This window comes from Oryzias latipes, chromosome 13 (assembly GCF_053564925.1).
Source record: "Oryzias latipes strain Hd-rR chromosome 13, Olatipes_Hd-rR_3.1".
Classification (NCBI taxonomy): Eukaryota; Metazoa; Chordata; class Actinopteri; order Beloniformes; family Adrianichthyidae; genus Oryzias; species Oryzias latipes.
This window is the reverse complement of record NC_136249.1, coordinates 8,495,902-8,513,134: the sequence shown is the minus strand read 5'-3', so window position 1 is coordinate 8,513,134 and position 17,233 is coordinate 8,495,902. Positions and strand designations below refer to the sequence as shown.

General features: G+C 40.1%; 1 protein-coding gene across 3 annotated transcripts in view; it reads right to left on the bottom strand.

The window, feature by feature from the left end:
* The window catches only part of ssh2a (slingshot protein phosphatase 2a), a 30,599-nt gene extending 13,574 nt beyond the window's left edge, over positions 1–17,025 (bottom strand). The window contains exons 1-3 of one of the 3 annotated variants that reach the window (XM_078929534.1): positions 16,584–16,733; positions 15,702–15,902; positions 12,361–12,404 (exon numbers count right to left, since the gene is read on the bottom strand). Coding sequence is in view for 2 of the 3 variants with exons in the window: in XM_011482922.4 (XP_011481224.1) it covers positions 609–736 (128 nt within the window). In the remaining variant the exon portion in view is untranslated. Of the gene's footprint in view, positions 1–608; positions 4,765–12,360; positions 12,405–15,701; positions 15,903–16,583 lie in introns of those variants that run through there. The other 2 variants (XM_004075914.5, XM_011482922.4) reach the window with 2 other exon arrangements.
* Between the last annotated feature and the right edge of the window lie 208 nt (positions 17,026–17,233).

Below are 17,233 nucleotides of genomic sequence, written 5' to 3'. Positions count from 1 at the left end.
CAGATCTTCGCTTTGGTTTGAGATGCGCCACAAACGTTACAATACCAGCTAAAAAACCAAAACAAGATATGTTATCTTTTATTTACATATTTAGATTGCAGTCTCACTGGTGGTGATTAGTTACATTAATTCAAAGTGCAAACAAGCTGCTCGGTTCTGCTTTACCCACCTTTGCCTGGCAACAGAAGAGCCATGATTATCCAAAGCTATAGCACCAAAAAAATAAAAATAACTTAAGAGTTGGATCAAACATCACTGGCATCACCTCTTGGTTGAGGAAGAAAGTAATGTGTTTGAGTGGAGCATTAGTCATGGAGGTAGAACTTTATCACCTGTGTTTCTGAACCTGCGTGACAGGTATGGTGACTCACAGGAAATTTGGAGCAAATGGGTTTTTCAGGACTGAGGAGAAAATCCCTGCTGCGTCACCGGACACAAACGGATACAGTCAGTCTTTTTTTTATGGCTGACAACTAACTAAAGTGCAACTATCCAGGCACCGTGTTAAAGCTGTTTTACACTAGATTTCCTCTGGTTTCTCGTTGAAAACAGGTCAGATCACAACACAAAAGCGGAGTTTACAATTATAGTTTAACTTTGAAACTTACAGCTGGTTGATCTGATTTTTGGACACCACCGCGTCGTCGCCGAGGTCCGGCACCATCTTGGCTCCGCAGCACGAGCAAAAGCTGACCGCCGACCTGTCGTCGGAGCCGGTAACCGAGCCAAGGGTCATGCCGGCAGGGATTCCGAGGAGCGAGAGAGGGGTGTCAGGTGCTCCCCCCCCTGGGAGAACTTTTCCTTCTCCTACAACAAGATCATGTGCTCCGGCGGGACACGAAGAGAGACTAGTCCCGTCTTTCTTGGAGCTTTGGGGTCGGTTAGAAGCTAAATAATCCTCAAATTGAAGGAGCTAGCTCTCCGTAACTTGAAGTTCAGCAGGGCGGGTTTTGGAAGTTTCTGCTTCCGACAGCAAAGTGTGGCTCCTCAAGAAAGCGACCGAAGAGCTCATGTTAGAGCCGCTTCTAAAGCGTTCACTCGACATTATTCATCGCTGCCGAAGCCTCGGTGAGCCTTCCCCGCGTGCGGTACCGACACTAACGACTTTAGCCGACTCCGTCCCGGGGAAGGGACGGAGGACGGAGGGGAGGAGCCTGCTGACATGTGCTTTCGGGAAAAAAACAGTAGGGACCCTGGGAGGGGGAGGAGCTTGGAAGAAGGGCCGCCCAGGCCAGCAGCTCCTCTCAGCTGAAGCGTCCAGCGGCTTTGCTTCCCCCCCAACACTGGCCAGCATTTCATTAGCCCCTCCCCATTGATGACCGCGTGCTAACAGGGAGCATGCCCGCCGGGTAAATGCTTTCATGAATTCCTGCCTGTTGGCCCACAGCAGTCAAACTCTATCCTAGAGCCCAAAAGGGTGTGAATGTTATTATTATTATCCTTGAAGCTAATGTAACCAGGTCAATTAAACCCATATGGGATTTGAGTTTGGCAATCAGACTCTGTGTCTGCTCCCACGTGTCTGGCACACAAACTCCGTGGCTGTGGTTACACAAATAAATAAATAACAACAAAGAAATGATATAAAACAGGCAGATTGAGATGCTGCAGCAATGCTGGGGGAAGTTTATCACATTAAAAATCCACTTCCAACCATCTTTTGATCCGTTTTCAAATAGTTCCTAGTGGTCTTTTAATTATGATTACACAATTTTTAGCCTCAATAAGAAAATTTTAAAAAAGCCTGTGTCATTTTCCTGGACAAAGTTTCTGCAGAGTGGCAGTAGATCATTAAAACTTCGTCTGTGGGCAGAACCATTGGTGAAGAGCAACCCTGCCCCCTTCCTTTTTCCGATGCTCAGAGCTCTCCGTTTATGCACTCTCTGCTAGCTTACAGCCCCTCATTAGAACTCTTTAGACCGTGGTGTTTACACTTTTCTACTGTTTACGAGCGCATGTCTACCACCAACAGTTGGAAGAGGGTTGGCGCGAAATATCAAAGCAGTGCAAATCTCGCGAATCTTGTGCAATAAAGTTCACAGTGTCTGTATTGTTAACTGACATGTTTCGACGGACGTCTTCGTCAGAGTTGTCAACTCTGACGTAGATGGAAGACGTCCGCTGTAACATGTCAGGTATGAGAAAAACGGAACCCGCGTCTGATAACAAAAGAACCAAGAAGTCTTGTAAATCTTGTTCCAGGCTTTTTCTGTCACAGCTCTATTCTGATATATGAAAAACTTGGTGACATAGATTCCTGGCCGGGAACAAAGTGCAATTATTAATGTCACTGGAAGTGGTAGCTTGAAAGCGCATTCACACCCCAATGCTAACAATACAGGTGCAACAAAAATGGCGAGTAATTTCGGAGCTCTCTAGCTGTACAGTTGTAACCCTTGTGCTAGCCAAGGCACGTTAAGTTGGGAGTGGGGTCATCTGGACCCCACAAGACAGTGCGCTGCCCCTTTTTTTTTTCAATGATTCTTGATCTTCTATGGTGTCCATGGATTACATAAAATCCTCTTCACCTTTATCCACCTATGTCATGGTATGGATAACATGTCTGTGTAAGGGTAGGGTCATCTGGACCCCATAAGATAGCACAAGGGAAAAGATGGCAGCACAGACGAAGAAAACAAAGACGTACATGGATCTAGTCGTATACAAGTGGATGCATACGAAGGGAGCAGATCAGGTAGCTCGTGGTATTTTCTACGTCACAAATAAGCTCTTTTTCAAACAGCACTTTATCGTCTGCTCCTGATTTACAACCATTTGAATAAAGCAATACTCAATATGCAATTTTAATGATTATATATATTTATATGTCTTCAATCATCAGAAAAATCCCACAAGAACAGGTTAAAAACACCTAAATGATTTTATCAGTGAGGCTCAAATGAAGGCATCAAGTACAGATTCTTCAAACTCTGTGATGGCAACACTGTTTTGATTCGTTTTATAGTCAATAAAGATTTTACATTCTAGGGGGCGTGCCAACGAGCCCTGGTTGTGTGTGAGCCTGCAACAATTTGAAAACACAATAAAAACTGCAGCCCTCCTCATCATATACCGACACCAGTGTGCACCAAGTGCAGTAAATTGTGAACCAAAACATCTGCTGCAGACGACTTGCGACTCAGAGCACAGCCGCTTTTGCCTTATGTTTCTCAAGAAGGGCTCATTTGAGTGTTTGAACAGTTTTCCAAAACACTGGAATCATCAATAGCATTTCTGACTGAGAAGTTGTGTTATGCAACAAAAGTTTGGCTAAATAAACAAGGACATTCCAGTTCACGCTTACTCACCGTCTCTTGTGAGGTTGGGATCTAAGACATTTGTGAGCCTTTGATGATTATAGACTTCCTTGAAACAAACATTTTATTGTACCTTCTTCTTCCTGATAATAATTATTAATGAAAGTTTAAAAAAAAATTTAACGTCAGTATATCTTCTCCAACAAGCATGATCACCATTTGTTTTTCTGGCAGTGCTGGTGATTTATTTTTTTAAAAGTGTCAAAAATAATGTCAAGTAGTAGTAGTCATGTAGTAGTAGCATGTAGTCAATGCAATCCAAGTTTGGTTAAGTTTAAGTTTGATTTTCTTTAGAAAAGCAAAACAAAGGAAAAAGTCACTACTAAAATTGAAAGCCAAAGCATTTTCACTTTTTAAAATTAATCTGCATTTTTAACCAAAACCTAATATCTAAGATCTAGCAGCTTCCATATGTAAATACTCCCACTAATTAATCACTTTGAACCCGCTATGGGCTACTGCTGTTAGAAAATGCTTGACATTTCAAGAAGTTTTTTTTATTCTACAACAGCGCTAGATTGCGTGTTTAAACTCGAAACTATGAATGCTTTCTGCCGGGAGCGCTCCAACGCTTTGTCTAACTGTAACTTTATGCAAAACCTGCGTCCCGCAGAAGGCCGTCTAGTGAGTTCTGTCGATAACTTTTTCCTGCGCGTTTGGAACACAAACACAGATACTCAGGTGCTCCAGTCAGGTGTTTAGTGTCATCATGTTTACAGCTTGGAGGGGACTTATGATTTGTCGACAGGGAAACTTGAGAGGAATGTGGTGGTGTGTACAACTCACACAGTTGCCTTCCACAACCTGTTTTCCGTTACCACTCGAAGGGTATGGGCGTAAATATTTAGGTGGAATATTTATGCCCGTCTGCGCATACGCATGTGCTTGTGCGCGTGAGAGAGAAAAAGAGTCTAGTCATCCTACTACCCTCTTAAATAAGTAAATAATGCCAGCTGTTGAGCTGGAAATGGGTTACTCTTGACATTGTCTTTTAAGGTAAGAAATGCACACAAACACAACATGCATATGTTAGACAAATTCATATCTAAGATCCATAAAGTTTTACTGTACCAGGCCCCTTCCATAAATGAAAGCAACAACAGGGGAGGCAATAACCTGTGTTATATGTTCAAATATGAAAATAAAGCAAGTGAGCAACATCTTGCTTTCAGTTCAAATGTTTGCTGACAACATGGCTCACTTAACCTAAGCAGAAGCACTTACCAAGAAGAAACAAGGAACCATCTTAACAGCAAGATAAGAGGGAGCCACCTGTTCAAAAGATACACCAGCTAAATATGTTTCTGTGAACATGTTGAGGGCAGTTTACCTGTAACCTTTAACACCTTCATGTCTATTTCCCATTTTAGCCACATTTAAATTATACCTGACACCATTCTAAGTGTTTGTAAGACGTATGTCAATACACTAAATTAAATCAATTTTTTTATGAAAAACTCGATTTAGGATTTTTTTTCTCTACATCCACATATTTAAAGTTTTTCCAGAACTTGTGATTTGTTAAACCTCCTACATAAATAAGGCACATGTACAGTCAGGACCATAAATATTTGGACATTTTTTCTAATTTACATTACCTTTTACATTACATAATTGTGAATTTTAAATAAAACAACTCAGATGCCATTGAAGTGCAGACTTTCAGCTTTTATTCCATGGGTTGAACAAAAAGATTGCATAAAAATGTGAAAAACTAAAGCATTTTTTAAACACAATCCCTTCACTTCATTTCATGGGCTCGTAAGTAATTGGACAAATTAAATAACTGAAAACAAAATGGTCATTACTAATATTTGGTTGAAAAGCCTTTGTTGGCAATGACAGCCTGAAGTCTTGAACTCATGGACATCAACAGATGCTTGGTTTTCTCCTTCTGAATGCTCTGCCATGCCTTTACTGCAGCGGCTTTCAGTTGCTATTGGTTTGTGGGCCTTTCTGTCTGAAGTTTAGTCTTCAACAAGTGAAATGCAGCCCAATTGGGTTAAGATCAGGTGACTGACTTGGCCATTCAATCGAAATGATCCTGCCATCATCCACCACTGTTGTCTTCCATGGACGTCCAGGTCTTTTAGCGTTGCTGAGTTCACCAGTGCTTTCTTTCTGTCTCAGGATGTACCACACTGTTGATTTTGCCACCTCTAATACTGTAGCAATTTCTGGCATGGTTTTTTTCTGTTTTCTCAGCCTAAACGCCCGTACACACCGGGACGAATTTCGCGCGTGATTTTCGCCGACGTTTAACGCCTCGTGACTAAACAAAGGGCACCAATGAGAGTGTGCACACCGACGCGAAAAAACGACACGCGTCAAAACGTCAAAAAAAACAAAAACGCCTCTGGTTCGTTTTTTTTTTGACGCGTCGCGTCGAAATCTATTCGACCAATGAGAACGGCGCTTTTGCACACGTGTCTGGAGCCTCTGAAGTTACCCTAAAACACAACTTGGGGGCGCTCAAACACAAAACTGCCTTTCTGAGCACACATACCAGCAAAGAAGATAGACGCCAAGTAGCGTCTACACTGCCGCGAAGTAATAATGACGGACATTCTAAAATATCCCCGAACCAAGCACCAGTTGGAGCTACTGGTGCTTGAAATATTCAGGTTTTCTTTGTTTGATTCTGACAAGCGCGTAAATACTTGCTCTCTTCTTCTGAGTGAAAAGCGAGTTTAAGAAGCGTAAAGTTGCGCAGCGCCACCTTGTGTACAGGAGTATTTCTGTTTACATTAAGCGCCATCTAATGTCAGGGAATGAAATTGCATGTTCGCTCGGCTCATCGTCGGCGAAAATCGCCTGGGTGTGAACACAAAAAACATGGTGAAAAACGCTGGCGAATATTCGTCCCGGTGTGTACGGGCCTTAATGATGGCTCTTTTCACCTTCATGGAGATTTCTTTTGACCGCATGTTGTCTGTTCACAGCAAAATCTTCCAAATGCAAGGACGAGTCCTATAATCAACACCTTTTATCTGCTTCACTCATAATGACATAAGGGAACTGCCCACACCTGCCCATGCAATAGCATGGAAAGCAATTGTCCAATTACTTACGACTCCATGAAATGAAGGGATTGTGTTTAAAAAATGCTTTAGTTTTTCACATTTTTATGCAATCTTTTAGTTCAACCCATGGAATAAAAGCTGAAAGTCTGCACTTCAATGGCATCTGAGTTGTTTTATTTAATATTCACCGTGGTAATGTTCAGAAAGTAAATTAGAAAGAATGTGTCTCTGTCCAAATATTTATGGTCCTGACTGTATGTATTCAATATCTTCAACAACATATACTACATTTTATATTTACAAAAATGTTATGCTTTATATACCGTACTTCCTATTTGAGCAAATGATGTACACTAAAACTGTTAGTACTTTTTCCTTGTTTTCAATTACTTGTTTGAAAAAAGAAAGGAATTTAGACAAAGAATCGGTTTTCCTTCATAACAGTACCAACCTTGTACTTTCTCATTTGGTAAAATCTTACACTACTGTGCTTCCAAAAAAAAAAAAAAATATAGAAGCCTGCTTTAGTCTCATAGAATGTCCTGAATAACAACAATAATTACATTTTTAAGAGGATTGTTATGTTAATTCTTTAACACCAGAGCTTTAGCTCCAACATTGGCATCCTTTGGACTACCGTAACTCTTTGACCGTTTACACAACTAACATCATTCCAACAGATTCTGTTGTGGAGAAAAGCGGCTTTATGCCATTATGCAACACTTTACTAATGTAAAGTCACTAATGTAAAGGGTTGCATACCCGCCCAAAGCCAATCTTCAAACCTGCCATCTTCCACCTCAGAATCCATTGGAATTACATTAACTGCATAAATGGTTGAAGTGTTACAACACGTAAAGATCGTGTGTTATTTAAGTGTCGCCAGCAACATCTCCAGTGTTAAAGGGTTAAAGACTTTTATTTTATAAACTTAATATATAAACAGTTCTTTGTATTTATAAAATAAGGAATAAAAAATGTCCAAAAAAGTTACCTTAAGTTCTGGTTCGACTCCTAGTTTTTGGGCCGTCTGTATGGAGCTTGCTCATTTCACTTTACGGGTAAGTATTCTGCGATATACTTCTTCTTAAAGTCCAAAAAAACCAGAAGTTTCATCTGGAGATTTTAACGTTTTTGCTAAGATTAGGTTGTTGTTTTCTTGTTTTTTTCTTCTGTAGCCCTTTAGTGAAGACGTCCTTTCTTTTATTTTACCAGATTAGATAGGTAAAATGTAAAATTGTGCTTCTTTGATGTCGCCTGTATTCCCCAGTTTTTTTTCAGTGGTACAAACAATGTTTATTGATGCAAATGCTAAGTAGAGTAATGTCTGCATCTATTCATAGCTAAAAATGGGATTGCAAATCAGGCATGCATGCATCACCTTGTCATTGTATGCCTGTACAATGATAAGGTGACAGCTTTTGCAAGTGGTACGTACAGCCCAGTTATCAAATCTAAAGAAAGACATGCACAGAAACAACAGAGCCATATGTATGCGGTTCTATATGTAAAGTAAGACCAGTTCAGTCATCAAACCTAAAGTATGAATGACAGCTAACTGAAAAAGGGCCATGCCTTTGCATGAGAAGAGCATGTCAGAAACATTTTCTTTGGTTTAGCATTTGTCACATCATCTTGCCCTTCTTGTTCCAGACTTTTCTAAATACTTGGCTGGATGAACCTGTTTTGCTTGTAAGCCTCAGCAGTTGGAGCAAAGATTTTGAAGGAGGGATATAAACAGATCAAAGCATTGTGTGGTTAGGCAACCCCAACGAAGACAAAAAGTCAGATTTACCTCCTATAACTGACGTAAGATGTTTTTGTACTACACACTGACAAAGTTTGATTAAATGCCCAGCATAAATCAGCTCCAACCCAACAATACCTTGACATGAAGTGTATTAGGTAACAGGACATACTTCACAGAGTGACAAGGCAAAAGCACACACAAACTCAAAGAGCCTCTTTCTTCCTCAGTCTTTGCACACAAATGGGAGAAATAGTGCTGCTGAATCTGGATATCAATGAAATCCTGAGCAAACATGTACCGGTATATTTTGAATGTAGCTGCACAAGGCTAATGGGTTTCTGCTAGAAGTGTGGGCTGAACAAATTTGATGACTTTAGACTCGACAAAATGTAAAAACTTGACTTGGACCAGATTAGATAGTTGAGTTGGACTTTCCATTGACATCACAGTAGCTTTTGACTAAAAAGACTTGCTACTTTCCCCAATACCCAAAGGTGAAAAAGTACGTTGACATAGACCCCTCTGTCTCTATTTGTATATGTGAATCTGTGTGTGCACTTGGGGCAATACCTATCAAATCCAACACCATCTAGCCAATCAAATTGTAGGACAGTCATTGAAGACAATCTGTCAAACAAGGCGCCAGTTTCTGTTTACAAAAGTTTGTCCTCATGTTCAAACATTTGGATATTAAAATAATACAATTTTCAACAAAACATGGTTTGCAGTTTGGGGAACATGTAGTTTGAAGGTAAAGGGCCTACTTCATGCTTTTCTTAAGCCTTTCAGAGTAAACTATATCTATATAAATAATTATCATATATTATCTTTGGCGCACTAAAGAGCAATTTTTAAATGAAATATGAGTTTTTTTTCACAAACTCATTTTCCTACACACGCCAATGACAATTAGAAGCACAGACAACAAAATTATAAGCATGCTAACTAATGTGTTTGAAAAAAAAGGTGGTTCCATTCGGACGGCAAACAGCGTATTTGGTTATAAGAGAGACTTCAGTAAAACAGTCAGACCTCTCTCAATGTGTTGAGAAACTGAAAGAGGGGAAACATTTTCTAGCTATTAGCGCAAAAAAAAATCCTTTATGCCTCTGTCCTTGACAGCCATTGTCAGCACTGAAGCAGCGGTGTGTGGCAGAGATTCATTATTGCACCGCTTTACTTCAGTGCTAGGGAGCTGCAGGCTTGCACAGCTGTATGAGGAGAGGAAAACAAAGCACTGCAGTAAAACCTGCCTACACACTCTGCAGTTCCAACAAGATCCTAGACCTGCTGCCCCTAAATTGTTGGGAGCTGTTCTCAGTTATCTGGTTCAGGCCCCTTATATAACCCACATCAAAGGTCACCCAGCCAGCCCCCCCTTCGGCTACACCCTACGTTTCAGTTAGGTCAGGGTGAAATTGAGAACTTGGTGACTGTGCCAAAAGGTAACACATTTTTCAATAAGGAGGGGGAAGCTATGAGCTGTTATAAGTATGTGTGTTTGCAGGCACTCATCCATGAGTATGACTTCAACAGATAATGGGGACCACATGGCTCTGTAATCACTATTGGGCTGCATTGGAGGGCAGGGGTGATGTACCGGGTACTCATGTTTCAAAAATCAAGCATGTGACGCAACCTTCAATCCTTTCCAGCAGGTTCCATAGAGAGTTAAACGAGTATGATATACATAACTTTATAATTCACCACAAAAAAAAAAGTACAACTCGAGAGGAATTTTACTTTCGGATTGTGACTCCCTGAGAGAAAGTTTTATGATTTCAGCGGGACTCTATGCAAGCAACACCCTTACTTTACTTCCAGCTCCAACCAAATGAGGTCAAATCAATCACCATTTTTTTGCAATACAGATGCTGCCATGTTGGAGCCAGATGACATCATTGAGCAGCGATTGGTCTGAGTTGGGCTGCACCATTGCTTCTATGGCAACCACTTTCAGAAGTTAGATTGTCTGATTGGCCAGTTTATAACTTGAACAACTTCAGGTCAAGAATGGTTACTCTGACAAATCAGTAATAGCCGTTTATTTAGCTGAAGAAGTCTTTGGGGTTTTGAAACCAGCGGGCACTTCCTATTTGGAACATGATAGGGGAGGGTTCATTCAGTCCAGTTCTCATATGCAGCCAATGTTTTAGAAGCATTTTTTCAATGCATTGTCCTAATGAAGTCCCTACAGTTCCCCTCCAATTGTCTTTTGATCCATTGTAAAAGCACTCCCAGTGGTCTTTTAATTATGATGATGCAGTTGTTAGCCAAAATAAAAAAAACGGCGCCGTTTTCTAGGACAATTTCTGAAGAGTGGCAGTAATTCACCTCTGAGTTGTTGGATCAGAGTAAGCCCACCCCCTTCATATCATCCCTCTGTCTATCATCTCACTAGCTTACAGCCCCCTACAACCCCAACCTAACATTAGCAGTGCAACAAAAACTATCCAGTGGTACAGTTTAGATCCAGATGCCAGCTGAGACGAGGAAAACTAAGACGCTAATGTTTGTTTACAGATGGATGCATCGGAAGGGGGCGGAGCAGGGAACTTTTAGCTTTCGGATTTTCATTTGTACGTCACAACAAAAGCTTTTCCAAACTGTATTTTTTTGTCTGCTGCTGATTCACGATGATTTGAATACAGAAATACTCAGAAATACAATTTTAATCTTAATTTTCTTTATATATGTCCTCAATTACGAGAGAAATGCCACAAGAACATGTTAAAAACACAGTAAGGCAAATCTTCATTGCAATAAATCTCTCCCTGTAAATTGTTGTTGTGACCAAAACCAGGGATCCGTGTGAATACCTTTGCTTATTTACACAGACTAAATGAAATTGCCAAAATAAATAAGCAACTGTCAACCCACTTCCTGATAGCACTGTATGTATAACTAAATGCTAACCGCCCATATCAGCCAGCTAATGTAATGTAAATGAGATCCAATTAGCATTAAAGAAAAAGTGATTCTAGACCAAATCCTTGTGGTAAAAACAAAGTTAAAATTCTCTCAAGAAGAGCTAAGATTGTAAAAATCTATTTTTTGTTTTCAAACCATGTTTCCCTCTTGTTGTTAAACATCAACTCAACCAACCAGTTCTCCCATGTGAAACCTCACATGTCCTGAAATCTTGGTAACACATTCATCTTTAATGTTATACCTTATTATCCGAAGTGTTAAACAGTACGTATTGTAATGAAAGGGGTTGATATAAAAATGAGCAATACCTGATAAAAGCATCACAAAGACAATTATATGACAAACTTCGTCTACTCTTCAAAGGATGGATTAGTTTACAAAGCCCTCCCCTTTACAAAGTCCATTTATGATGGACAGCCTGCAAAGGCTTTGATGTAGCACTCCCTCTGCAGCGCCTGGGTTTGGGCCTCCCCAGGAGCACACCGTAAATTAAATGTGCTCAGAAAACACAATGTTTTGGCCTTCCTAAATAAACAAAGAAAAAAAAAAGGGCAGACAAACTGTCTGGGTATGTCATGTGAGCTGCAGGGGGCTCTGGCCCCACACTGTCGTCCAAGTGATCAAAACAAAAGGACAATCTTTTATGAAACGTCCAGACGTGCACGTCAAAAGCAAATCAACTCGACCACAGCCGTCAAATTGTATCATGCAAATCAACCACAGAGGTTGACATCATGAGGCCAAACAAATATTTACCAAAACTGAAACAAAGAGACAATGTGTTTACTCCGTCAGCAGTGAAAAAAGTATTCAAAACATGTTACCGTGCCAACTAACGTCTATACAGTCCTTGGAAAAAAAATATAGGCGTTGCAGATGAAAATATCAGAAAAGCAAAAGCAAAGAACGGAGCACTGTTAGACTGACATTTGACTATATTCTGCTACCATTAGGTCTGACATTCATTATAGGATATTAAGTTGACTGAGCTTTAGATTTTAAATATTTTAAAAAATGTTGTAAAGACTTAAAAAAAATGTTTTAGAAGAAAAAAAGGGCGCCAGAGTGACCATTTCTCTAAACTCCCAGGCAAGGATCATTTCTTTATGCCAAATTTACAAGACATAAGCAGTTTAATATTTGCTTACAAATTGTTATTTTCTTAATTAAGTAACACCTTATTAAATTAAAGGAAATATTGTCCCCAAGAGAAAAAATTCTCACAACTAAGTATCAACACAATACTTTCCATACGCACAGTGATGTCTAAGCTCCCCCTAGTGGCCTTTGTTCATAATTACAGATCATCATCAGTGTAAAGATGAAGCAGTGGTCTCACCTCCAGGGCTGAGAGCGGCGTTCATCCTCACCGCAGCCCGACTCCTGTGGGGACACAGACACAGTTGCAGATGTATTTAGTCGATACCATCACCTATTCCTTCTAAATGAATACATTTGAATCACGTTTGACATGTCCTCAACAGTTGGTCTTTTAATTGTGATTTTGCTGTTTTTTAAGGAAACATCAAAAACCCTGTGTCATTTTCTAGGACATAGTTTCTGCAGAGCGCCAGGAGATCATTAAAAATTTGCCTTTGAGCTGTCGGCAGAACCATTAGCGCAGAGTGCGCCTGCCCTCACTTCCAATGATCCCTTTGTTCACACCCTCTCCCGCTAGCTTACAGCCCCTACTACCCTCAATCTAACATTAGCGGTGCAACAAAAATGGAGAGCAGTATCAGAGCTATCCAGCCGTACAGTTTAGATCCAGATTCCAGCTCAGACGAGGAAAACAAAGAGACGCTCATGGATCTATCTGGTTACAAACTGGTGCCTGAAATATTGACAGCTAAAGTGCCTGCAGGAAGCCGCCACATCTCCTCACAGTAAAATGCGCTCACTTCTCTTTTCCTGTTGCCAACATTTGAAAAATAAAAACAATCATACAGTGTTGTTTTCAGTCTATTTTCATTGTGTGTAACAGAAACAATAATATACAGTGTTGCATTTAAGTGTTCTTTTATTTTTCTGTGCTGTAATCCAGTCGGGGGAAGCTCTCTGTTGAGAAAAACACAAATTCATGTGAACACAGAGTTATCCGCTGTTTAAAAGGCTCCAACAGTCGTAAAGGAAGCCGAGCTGTCAGGAAATGCTACAGGGAACTGATCTTATTATATATTTTTATTCATAGTTATTTAATTTATCTTTTTAGGGCAGAGTAGCGTGCTTTTCTTATGAAATACCACATTCAATAATCAATAGGAAACGTTATCTTCCAATTTTTGTCATTTGGGGCGGCTCATTCAAAGATTTGAGCAGTTAATAATGCAAAATACTGTTTGAATTACATGTAAATAATGAATATGTGTCTATGTGTTCATGATCACTGGAATAGTTCATGTTTTCATATTTTGGTAGTAAATGCCCAAGTTTTTACTTGTCAGTGAATGCACCCAGCTGGAAGCTCCCAGCCTCATCGTTGTGATTGGTCCTTCATTTAAGCACCGCCCCCACGTGCCAGAAGGGGGCCAAATATTAAAACTGGGGAAAAAAAGTTGAAAGTAAAAAAAAAAAACATTTGAAAGTTAAAATTTGAGTTTTAAAACTTAAGAGAAAATGAAAAACAGAGAAATAAAAAAAGTAGATTCTACATCACACCTACAGGCTTTTTCGAACGGCATTTTTTTTGTCTGCTCCTGGTTCACATTGATATGAATGGAGAAAAACTCAGAAATTCAATTTTAGGCCTCATTATCTTAATTTATTTTCTAATTTATATCCTCTGTCCTCATAAAAATGCCACAAGAACATATTAAAAACACCAAAAACATGATTATCATCTGAGTGGGTCATTAAACCGGTTAGCAGGAGGTGTTTCGGGTGGTGCTTAATGCTCAATAACTTAATAATTTTTGGAAGTCCCCCTCCGATGGAAATCATGTTTTTTGAGTTTTGACATATACGTCTGGCATTTTTCCAGACATACATGAACAAATGTAATAAAAAATTATTTTGTTTTTGCATTTCCGATCATTTTCTCCTCCAATCAAACTGTCACGAAGACGGTGGGTTTGAATTAACTAGTTGTTGTGATGTCACAACGGCCCAGTAGCACATGCGCATTGTGCGAGCTCCCTGATGTGCTCCATCCAGCGTGCACATCAGCTCAGGTGCAGGACAAGAGAAGACAGCACATCACTGCATTCCCCGCATGTATTATAAGTGCGGCCAAGGCTGGATTTTGTTCTTTGGCCGCACATGTTTTCAAATTAAAGTTAAAGCTCCAAATGTGTTTTCTGCATTTGTGTTTTCTCTCTGACCGACTTTGAAGGCTTGCTGTCTGGCATTAAACCAGAGAGGGTAAAAATAGAAACAGGGATAAAATCAGTGGACCTTTTTGTTAGCATTGCCTCGATGAAAATTAAAAAAAAAAAAATCATAGAGTTCATGAGGCCCGAGCAGGCTGGCTCCCCATCCCACAGCGGTTCTTTTTGGTGTGTAATTTTATTAAACAGCAGGGTCCAGTACACACATTCATTTTGTCATTCCGCACATTCTTCAAAAATCCATTTGGAACCAAAAATGTGTCACTTTTCAACCCCCCCCCCCCCCCCCCCCCCCCCCCCCCCCCCCCGTGTCAAGCTCTTCACTCATGCAGGACACAGCTATCATCATCAGAAAGGAGGGATCCTCTACATGGGTGTGGCCATGTAGAGATTTTGAAAACCGAGGCTTCAGTTAAATGTGAAATATAGCTTTTTAAGTCATTTAGTTTGTGGAATTTTGCTTAAAAACTTTATAATCATAATTAAAACAGCACTGGAAAGGTGTTTATTTTAAACATTTGTCATAGGGGGGACTTTAATTGTATTTTTAGATTTTTATGATCCATCTGCTGTTTTTATTAGAGTTATTATTAGAAGGTAATTTCCCCTTTGTGAAATCAAAGTGTTGTTCAATTCTATTCAATGCAAAGAGAAGGAATAAGGCCATAAAAGTCTAACATGTTTCACTATTTTCTCAAATGCCATCATCACCTTTGCTCACTGCTCCAGACAGTGTCATTTAGAATGAACCGACAGGCGATCTGAACCCGAGAGGAAGCTGGATGACTGATGCTCTGAGCAGCAGAACACAGATTTGAGGAAAAAGAATCATTTCTCTCAGGAGAAACTGGAGTCTATGCTTTGAAAGCTCAACAAAAAAGCATCTTCACCAGATTTCAACACCTTAGGTTGAGCTGGGATATCTACACAAAGCTGCCCCCCCAAGACATTTTGTTGTAGTGGTGTAGATGTCACTTGTTCCATTACAACAACCAGGATTTACCTCAGTATATGCTGATCTCCATGGTTACCATGCGGCTGGATGCATTTCTAGGGAGTGGCGGTAGAGCCAATAAAAACAGACTACTCAGACTGCTGCTAGGTAGATCACTATAAGCGAACGCTGATAAAGAAGCGCTACTGCAGACAGGAACGAATGCTGGAGATCCATGACAACAATCCCAAAAGTACAGACAAAAGCTGATTTAAAATAAACCAAACTATCCTCTTAGGGTGTGTTTTTTTTTTTTTTTTTGTAAATGTATATTGTTCTTCTCTGTATGCTGCTTTGTTATGCAGTCTTTTTTTACCCTGCTCTCCACTCCAGCATCACACAACTCACAAGAGGACTCACATGTCTGCTTCCAATCAGAAACAGGTCTCATGACAAGCAGCCGGTAACCTCAGCCTGGGATCCAGCCTCGCAGCCACAAGCCCTGACTTTAGAGCTGCAGAATTTGCAGAATCAGCTTAAACAATGGCAAGTGTTGTGTGTTGATTTTGGCCCACAGTGGTCCAAGTTCAACCAGAGCAGCTAATGTTTTAACCGCTGCCACTAAAAAAAGAGAAAAGATTTGAGGGTTATAGTTGTTATTGTTTACCCAGCAACAAGGGTAGTTTCTGCTTACTTTAAATGCATTACTTTTTTGGGGTATGGTTTCCTTTGCAATTGTGACAATAGTCAAACTGTAGAGATAGTGTATATTAAGCTGCACGTGACCTAATGTTTTTGGAAAACCATAGCAGATTTTTCTTAATATCACCTCTGACAGCTATCCCAGCTAACCCTGGTCTGTCACACTAACTTTAAGAGTCCCTTCATAACATAGCTTTAATGCGAACATAAAGTTAAGTCTAAGGGTGGTGGCTCTCATGGGTCAAACATGAGTACAAATTGGACGGATATAAGCTGGTTTACAAGAAGAAGAAGAAAAGTTTTGGCAGGTTTCGGAAGGAGGTTGTGTTATCAGCAAGCTATGAGATCAATTTTATTAGAAAACGTTTTAAAGTTTAAACTTTTACTGTGTGAAAGTCGGAGTGCTGCTCAAAGCTGACATGCTGGGGAGAAAAGTTTTCGTCAACAAAGTACTTTCAAGAGGTTAAACACAGGGTTACAATGCAATGCTAGTAGCTAGTTAAGCTAGCCACCCATTTACATGGACCAAAAAACTGGGGCTAATGGTGGGTCTTCCTGGGACAAACAGACAGAATGATAAAGCAGTTCATGTCTACTTACAGACACGCAGGGGCTGGATGTGGTGCTCTGTGTTGGCGAACGCTGGACGGTGACCAGCGCCATCCTGGCGGCGGCTCCTCCGACTCTCTGGTCACCTCCGGGAGAGAAGCTCCGGGAAACCGGACATTATTTTAGGCAGGAACTACAGTAGGAAGAGGTCCCATTGAGATTGTTTCCCCAAGAGGTTGGTGAGATGCTAACGTCAATTAGCATGCAACCGTTTTCAGTATCCGGCGTGTCATTTCAAATTAAATTGTTTATCAAAGAAGTGCTTACTAAAACTTAAGAGATGATACATTTTCAGGGTTATCGTTTTAATAAATATTTAAATGTATCTAAAAAAACAATATTTTTCTCCTACGGTAAACATGCAAACGTTTATTTTGCATGATTTTTTTCAGGGTTGGCTTTTATTCTGATAGGTAATTATTATTGTGTTTCCTAACAACCAAAACTTCACGTTTTAGTTCAAAGCGCCCGTATTCGGCGCATGCGCACTCTCAACCGGCTGTCAAACGCTAATAGTTGCTAGTAGTTGATCAATCTTCACACTCTCGTTTATCGTGTCTGGTGATAATCTATTTGATTTGACATTCAATACTTTATTAATTTCTGGAAAAAAATTATTCATAAGAGCAGATTTTCAAAAA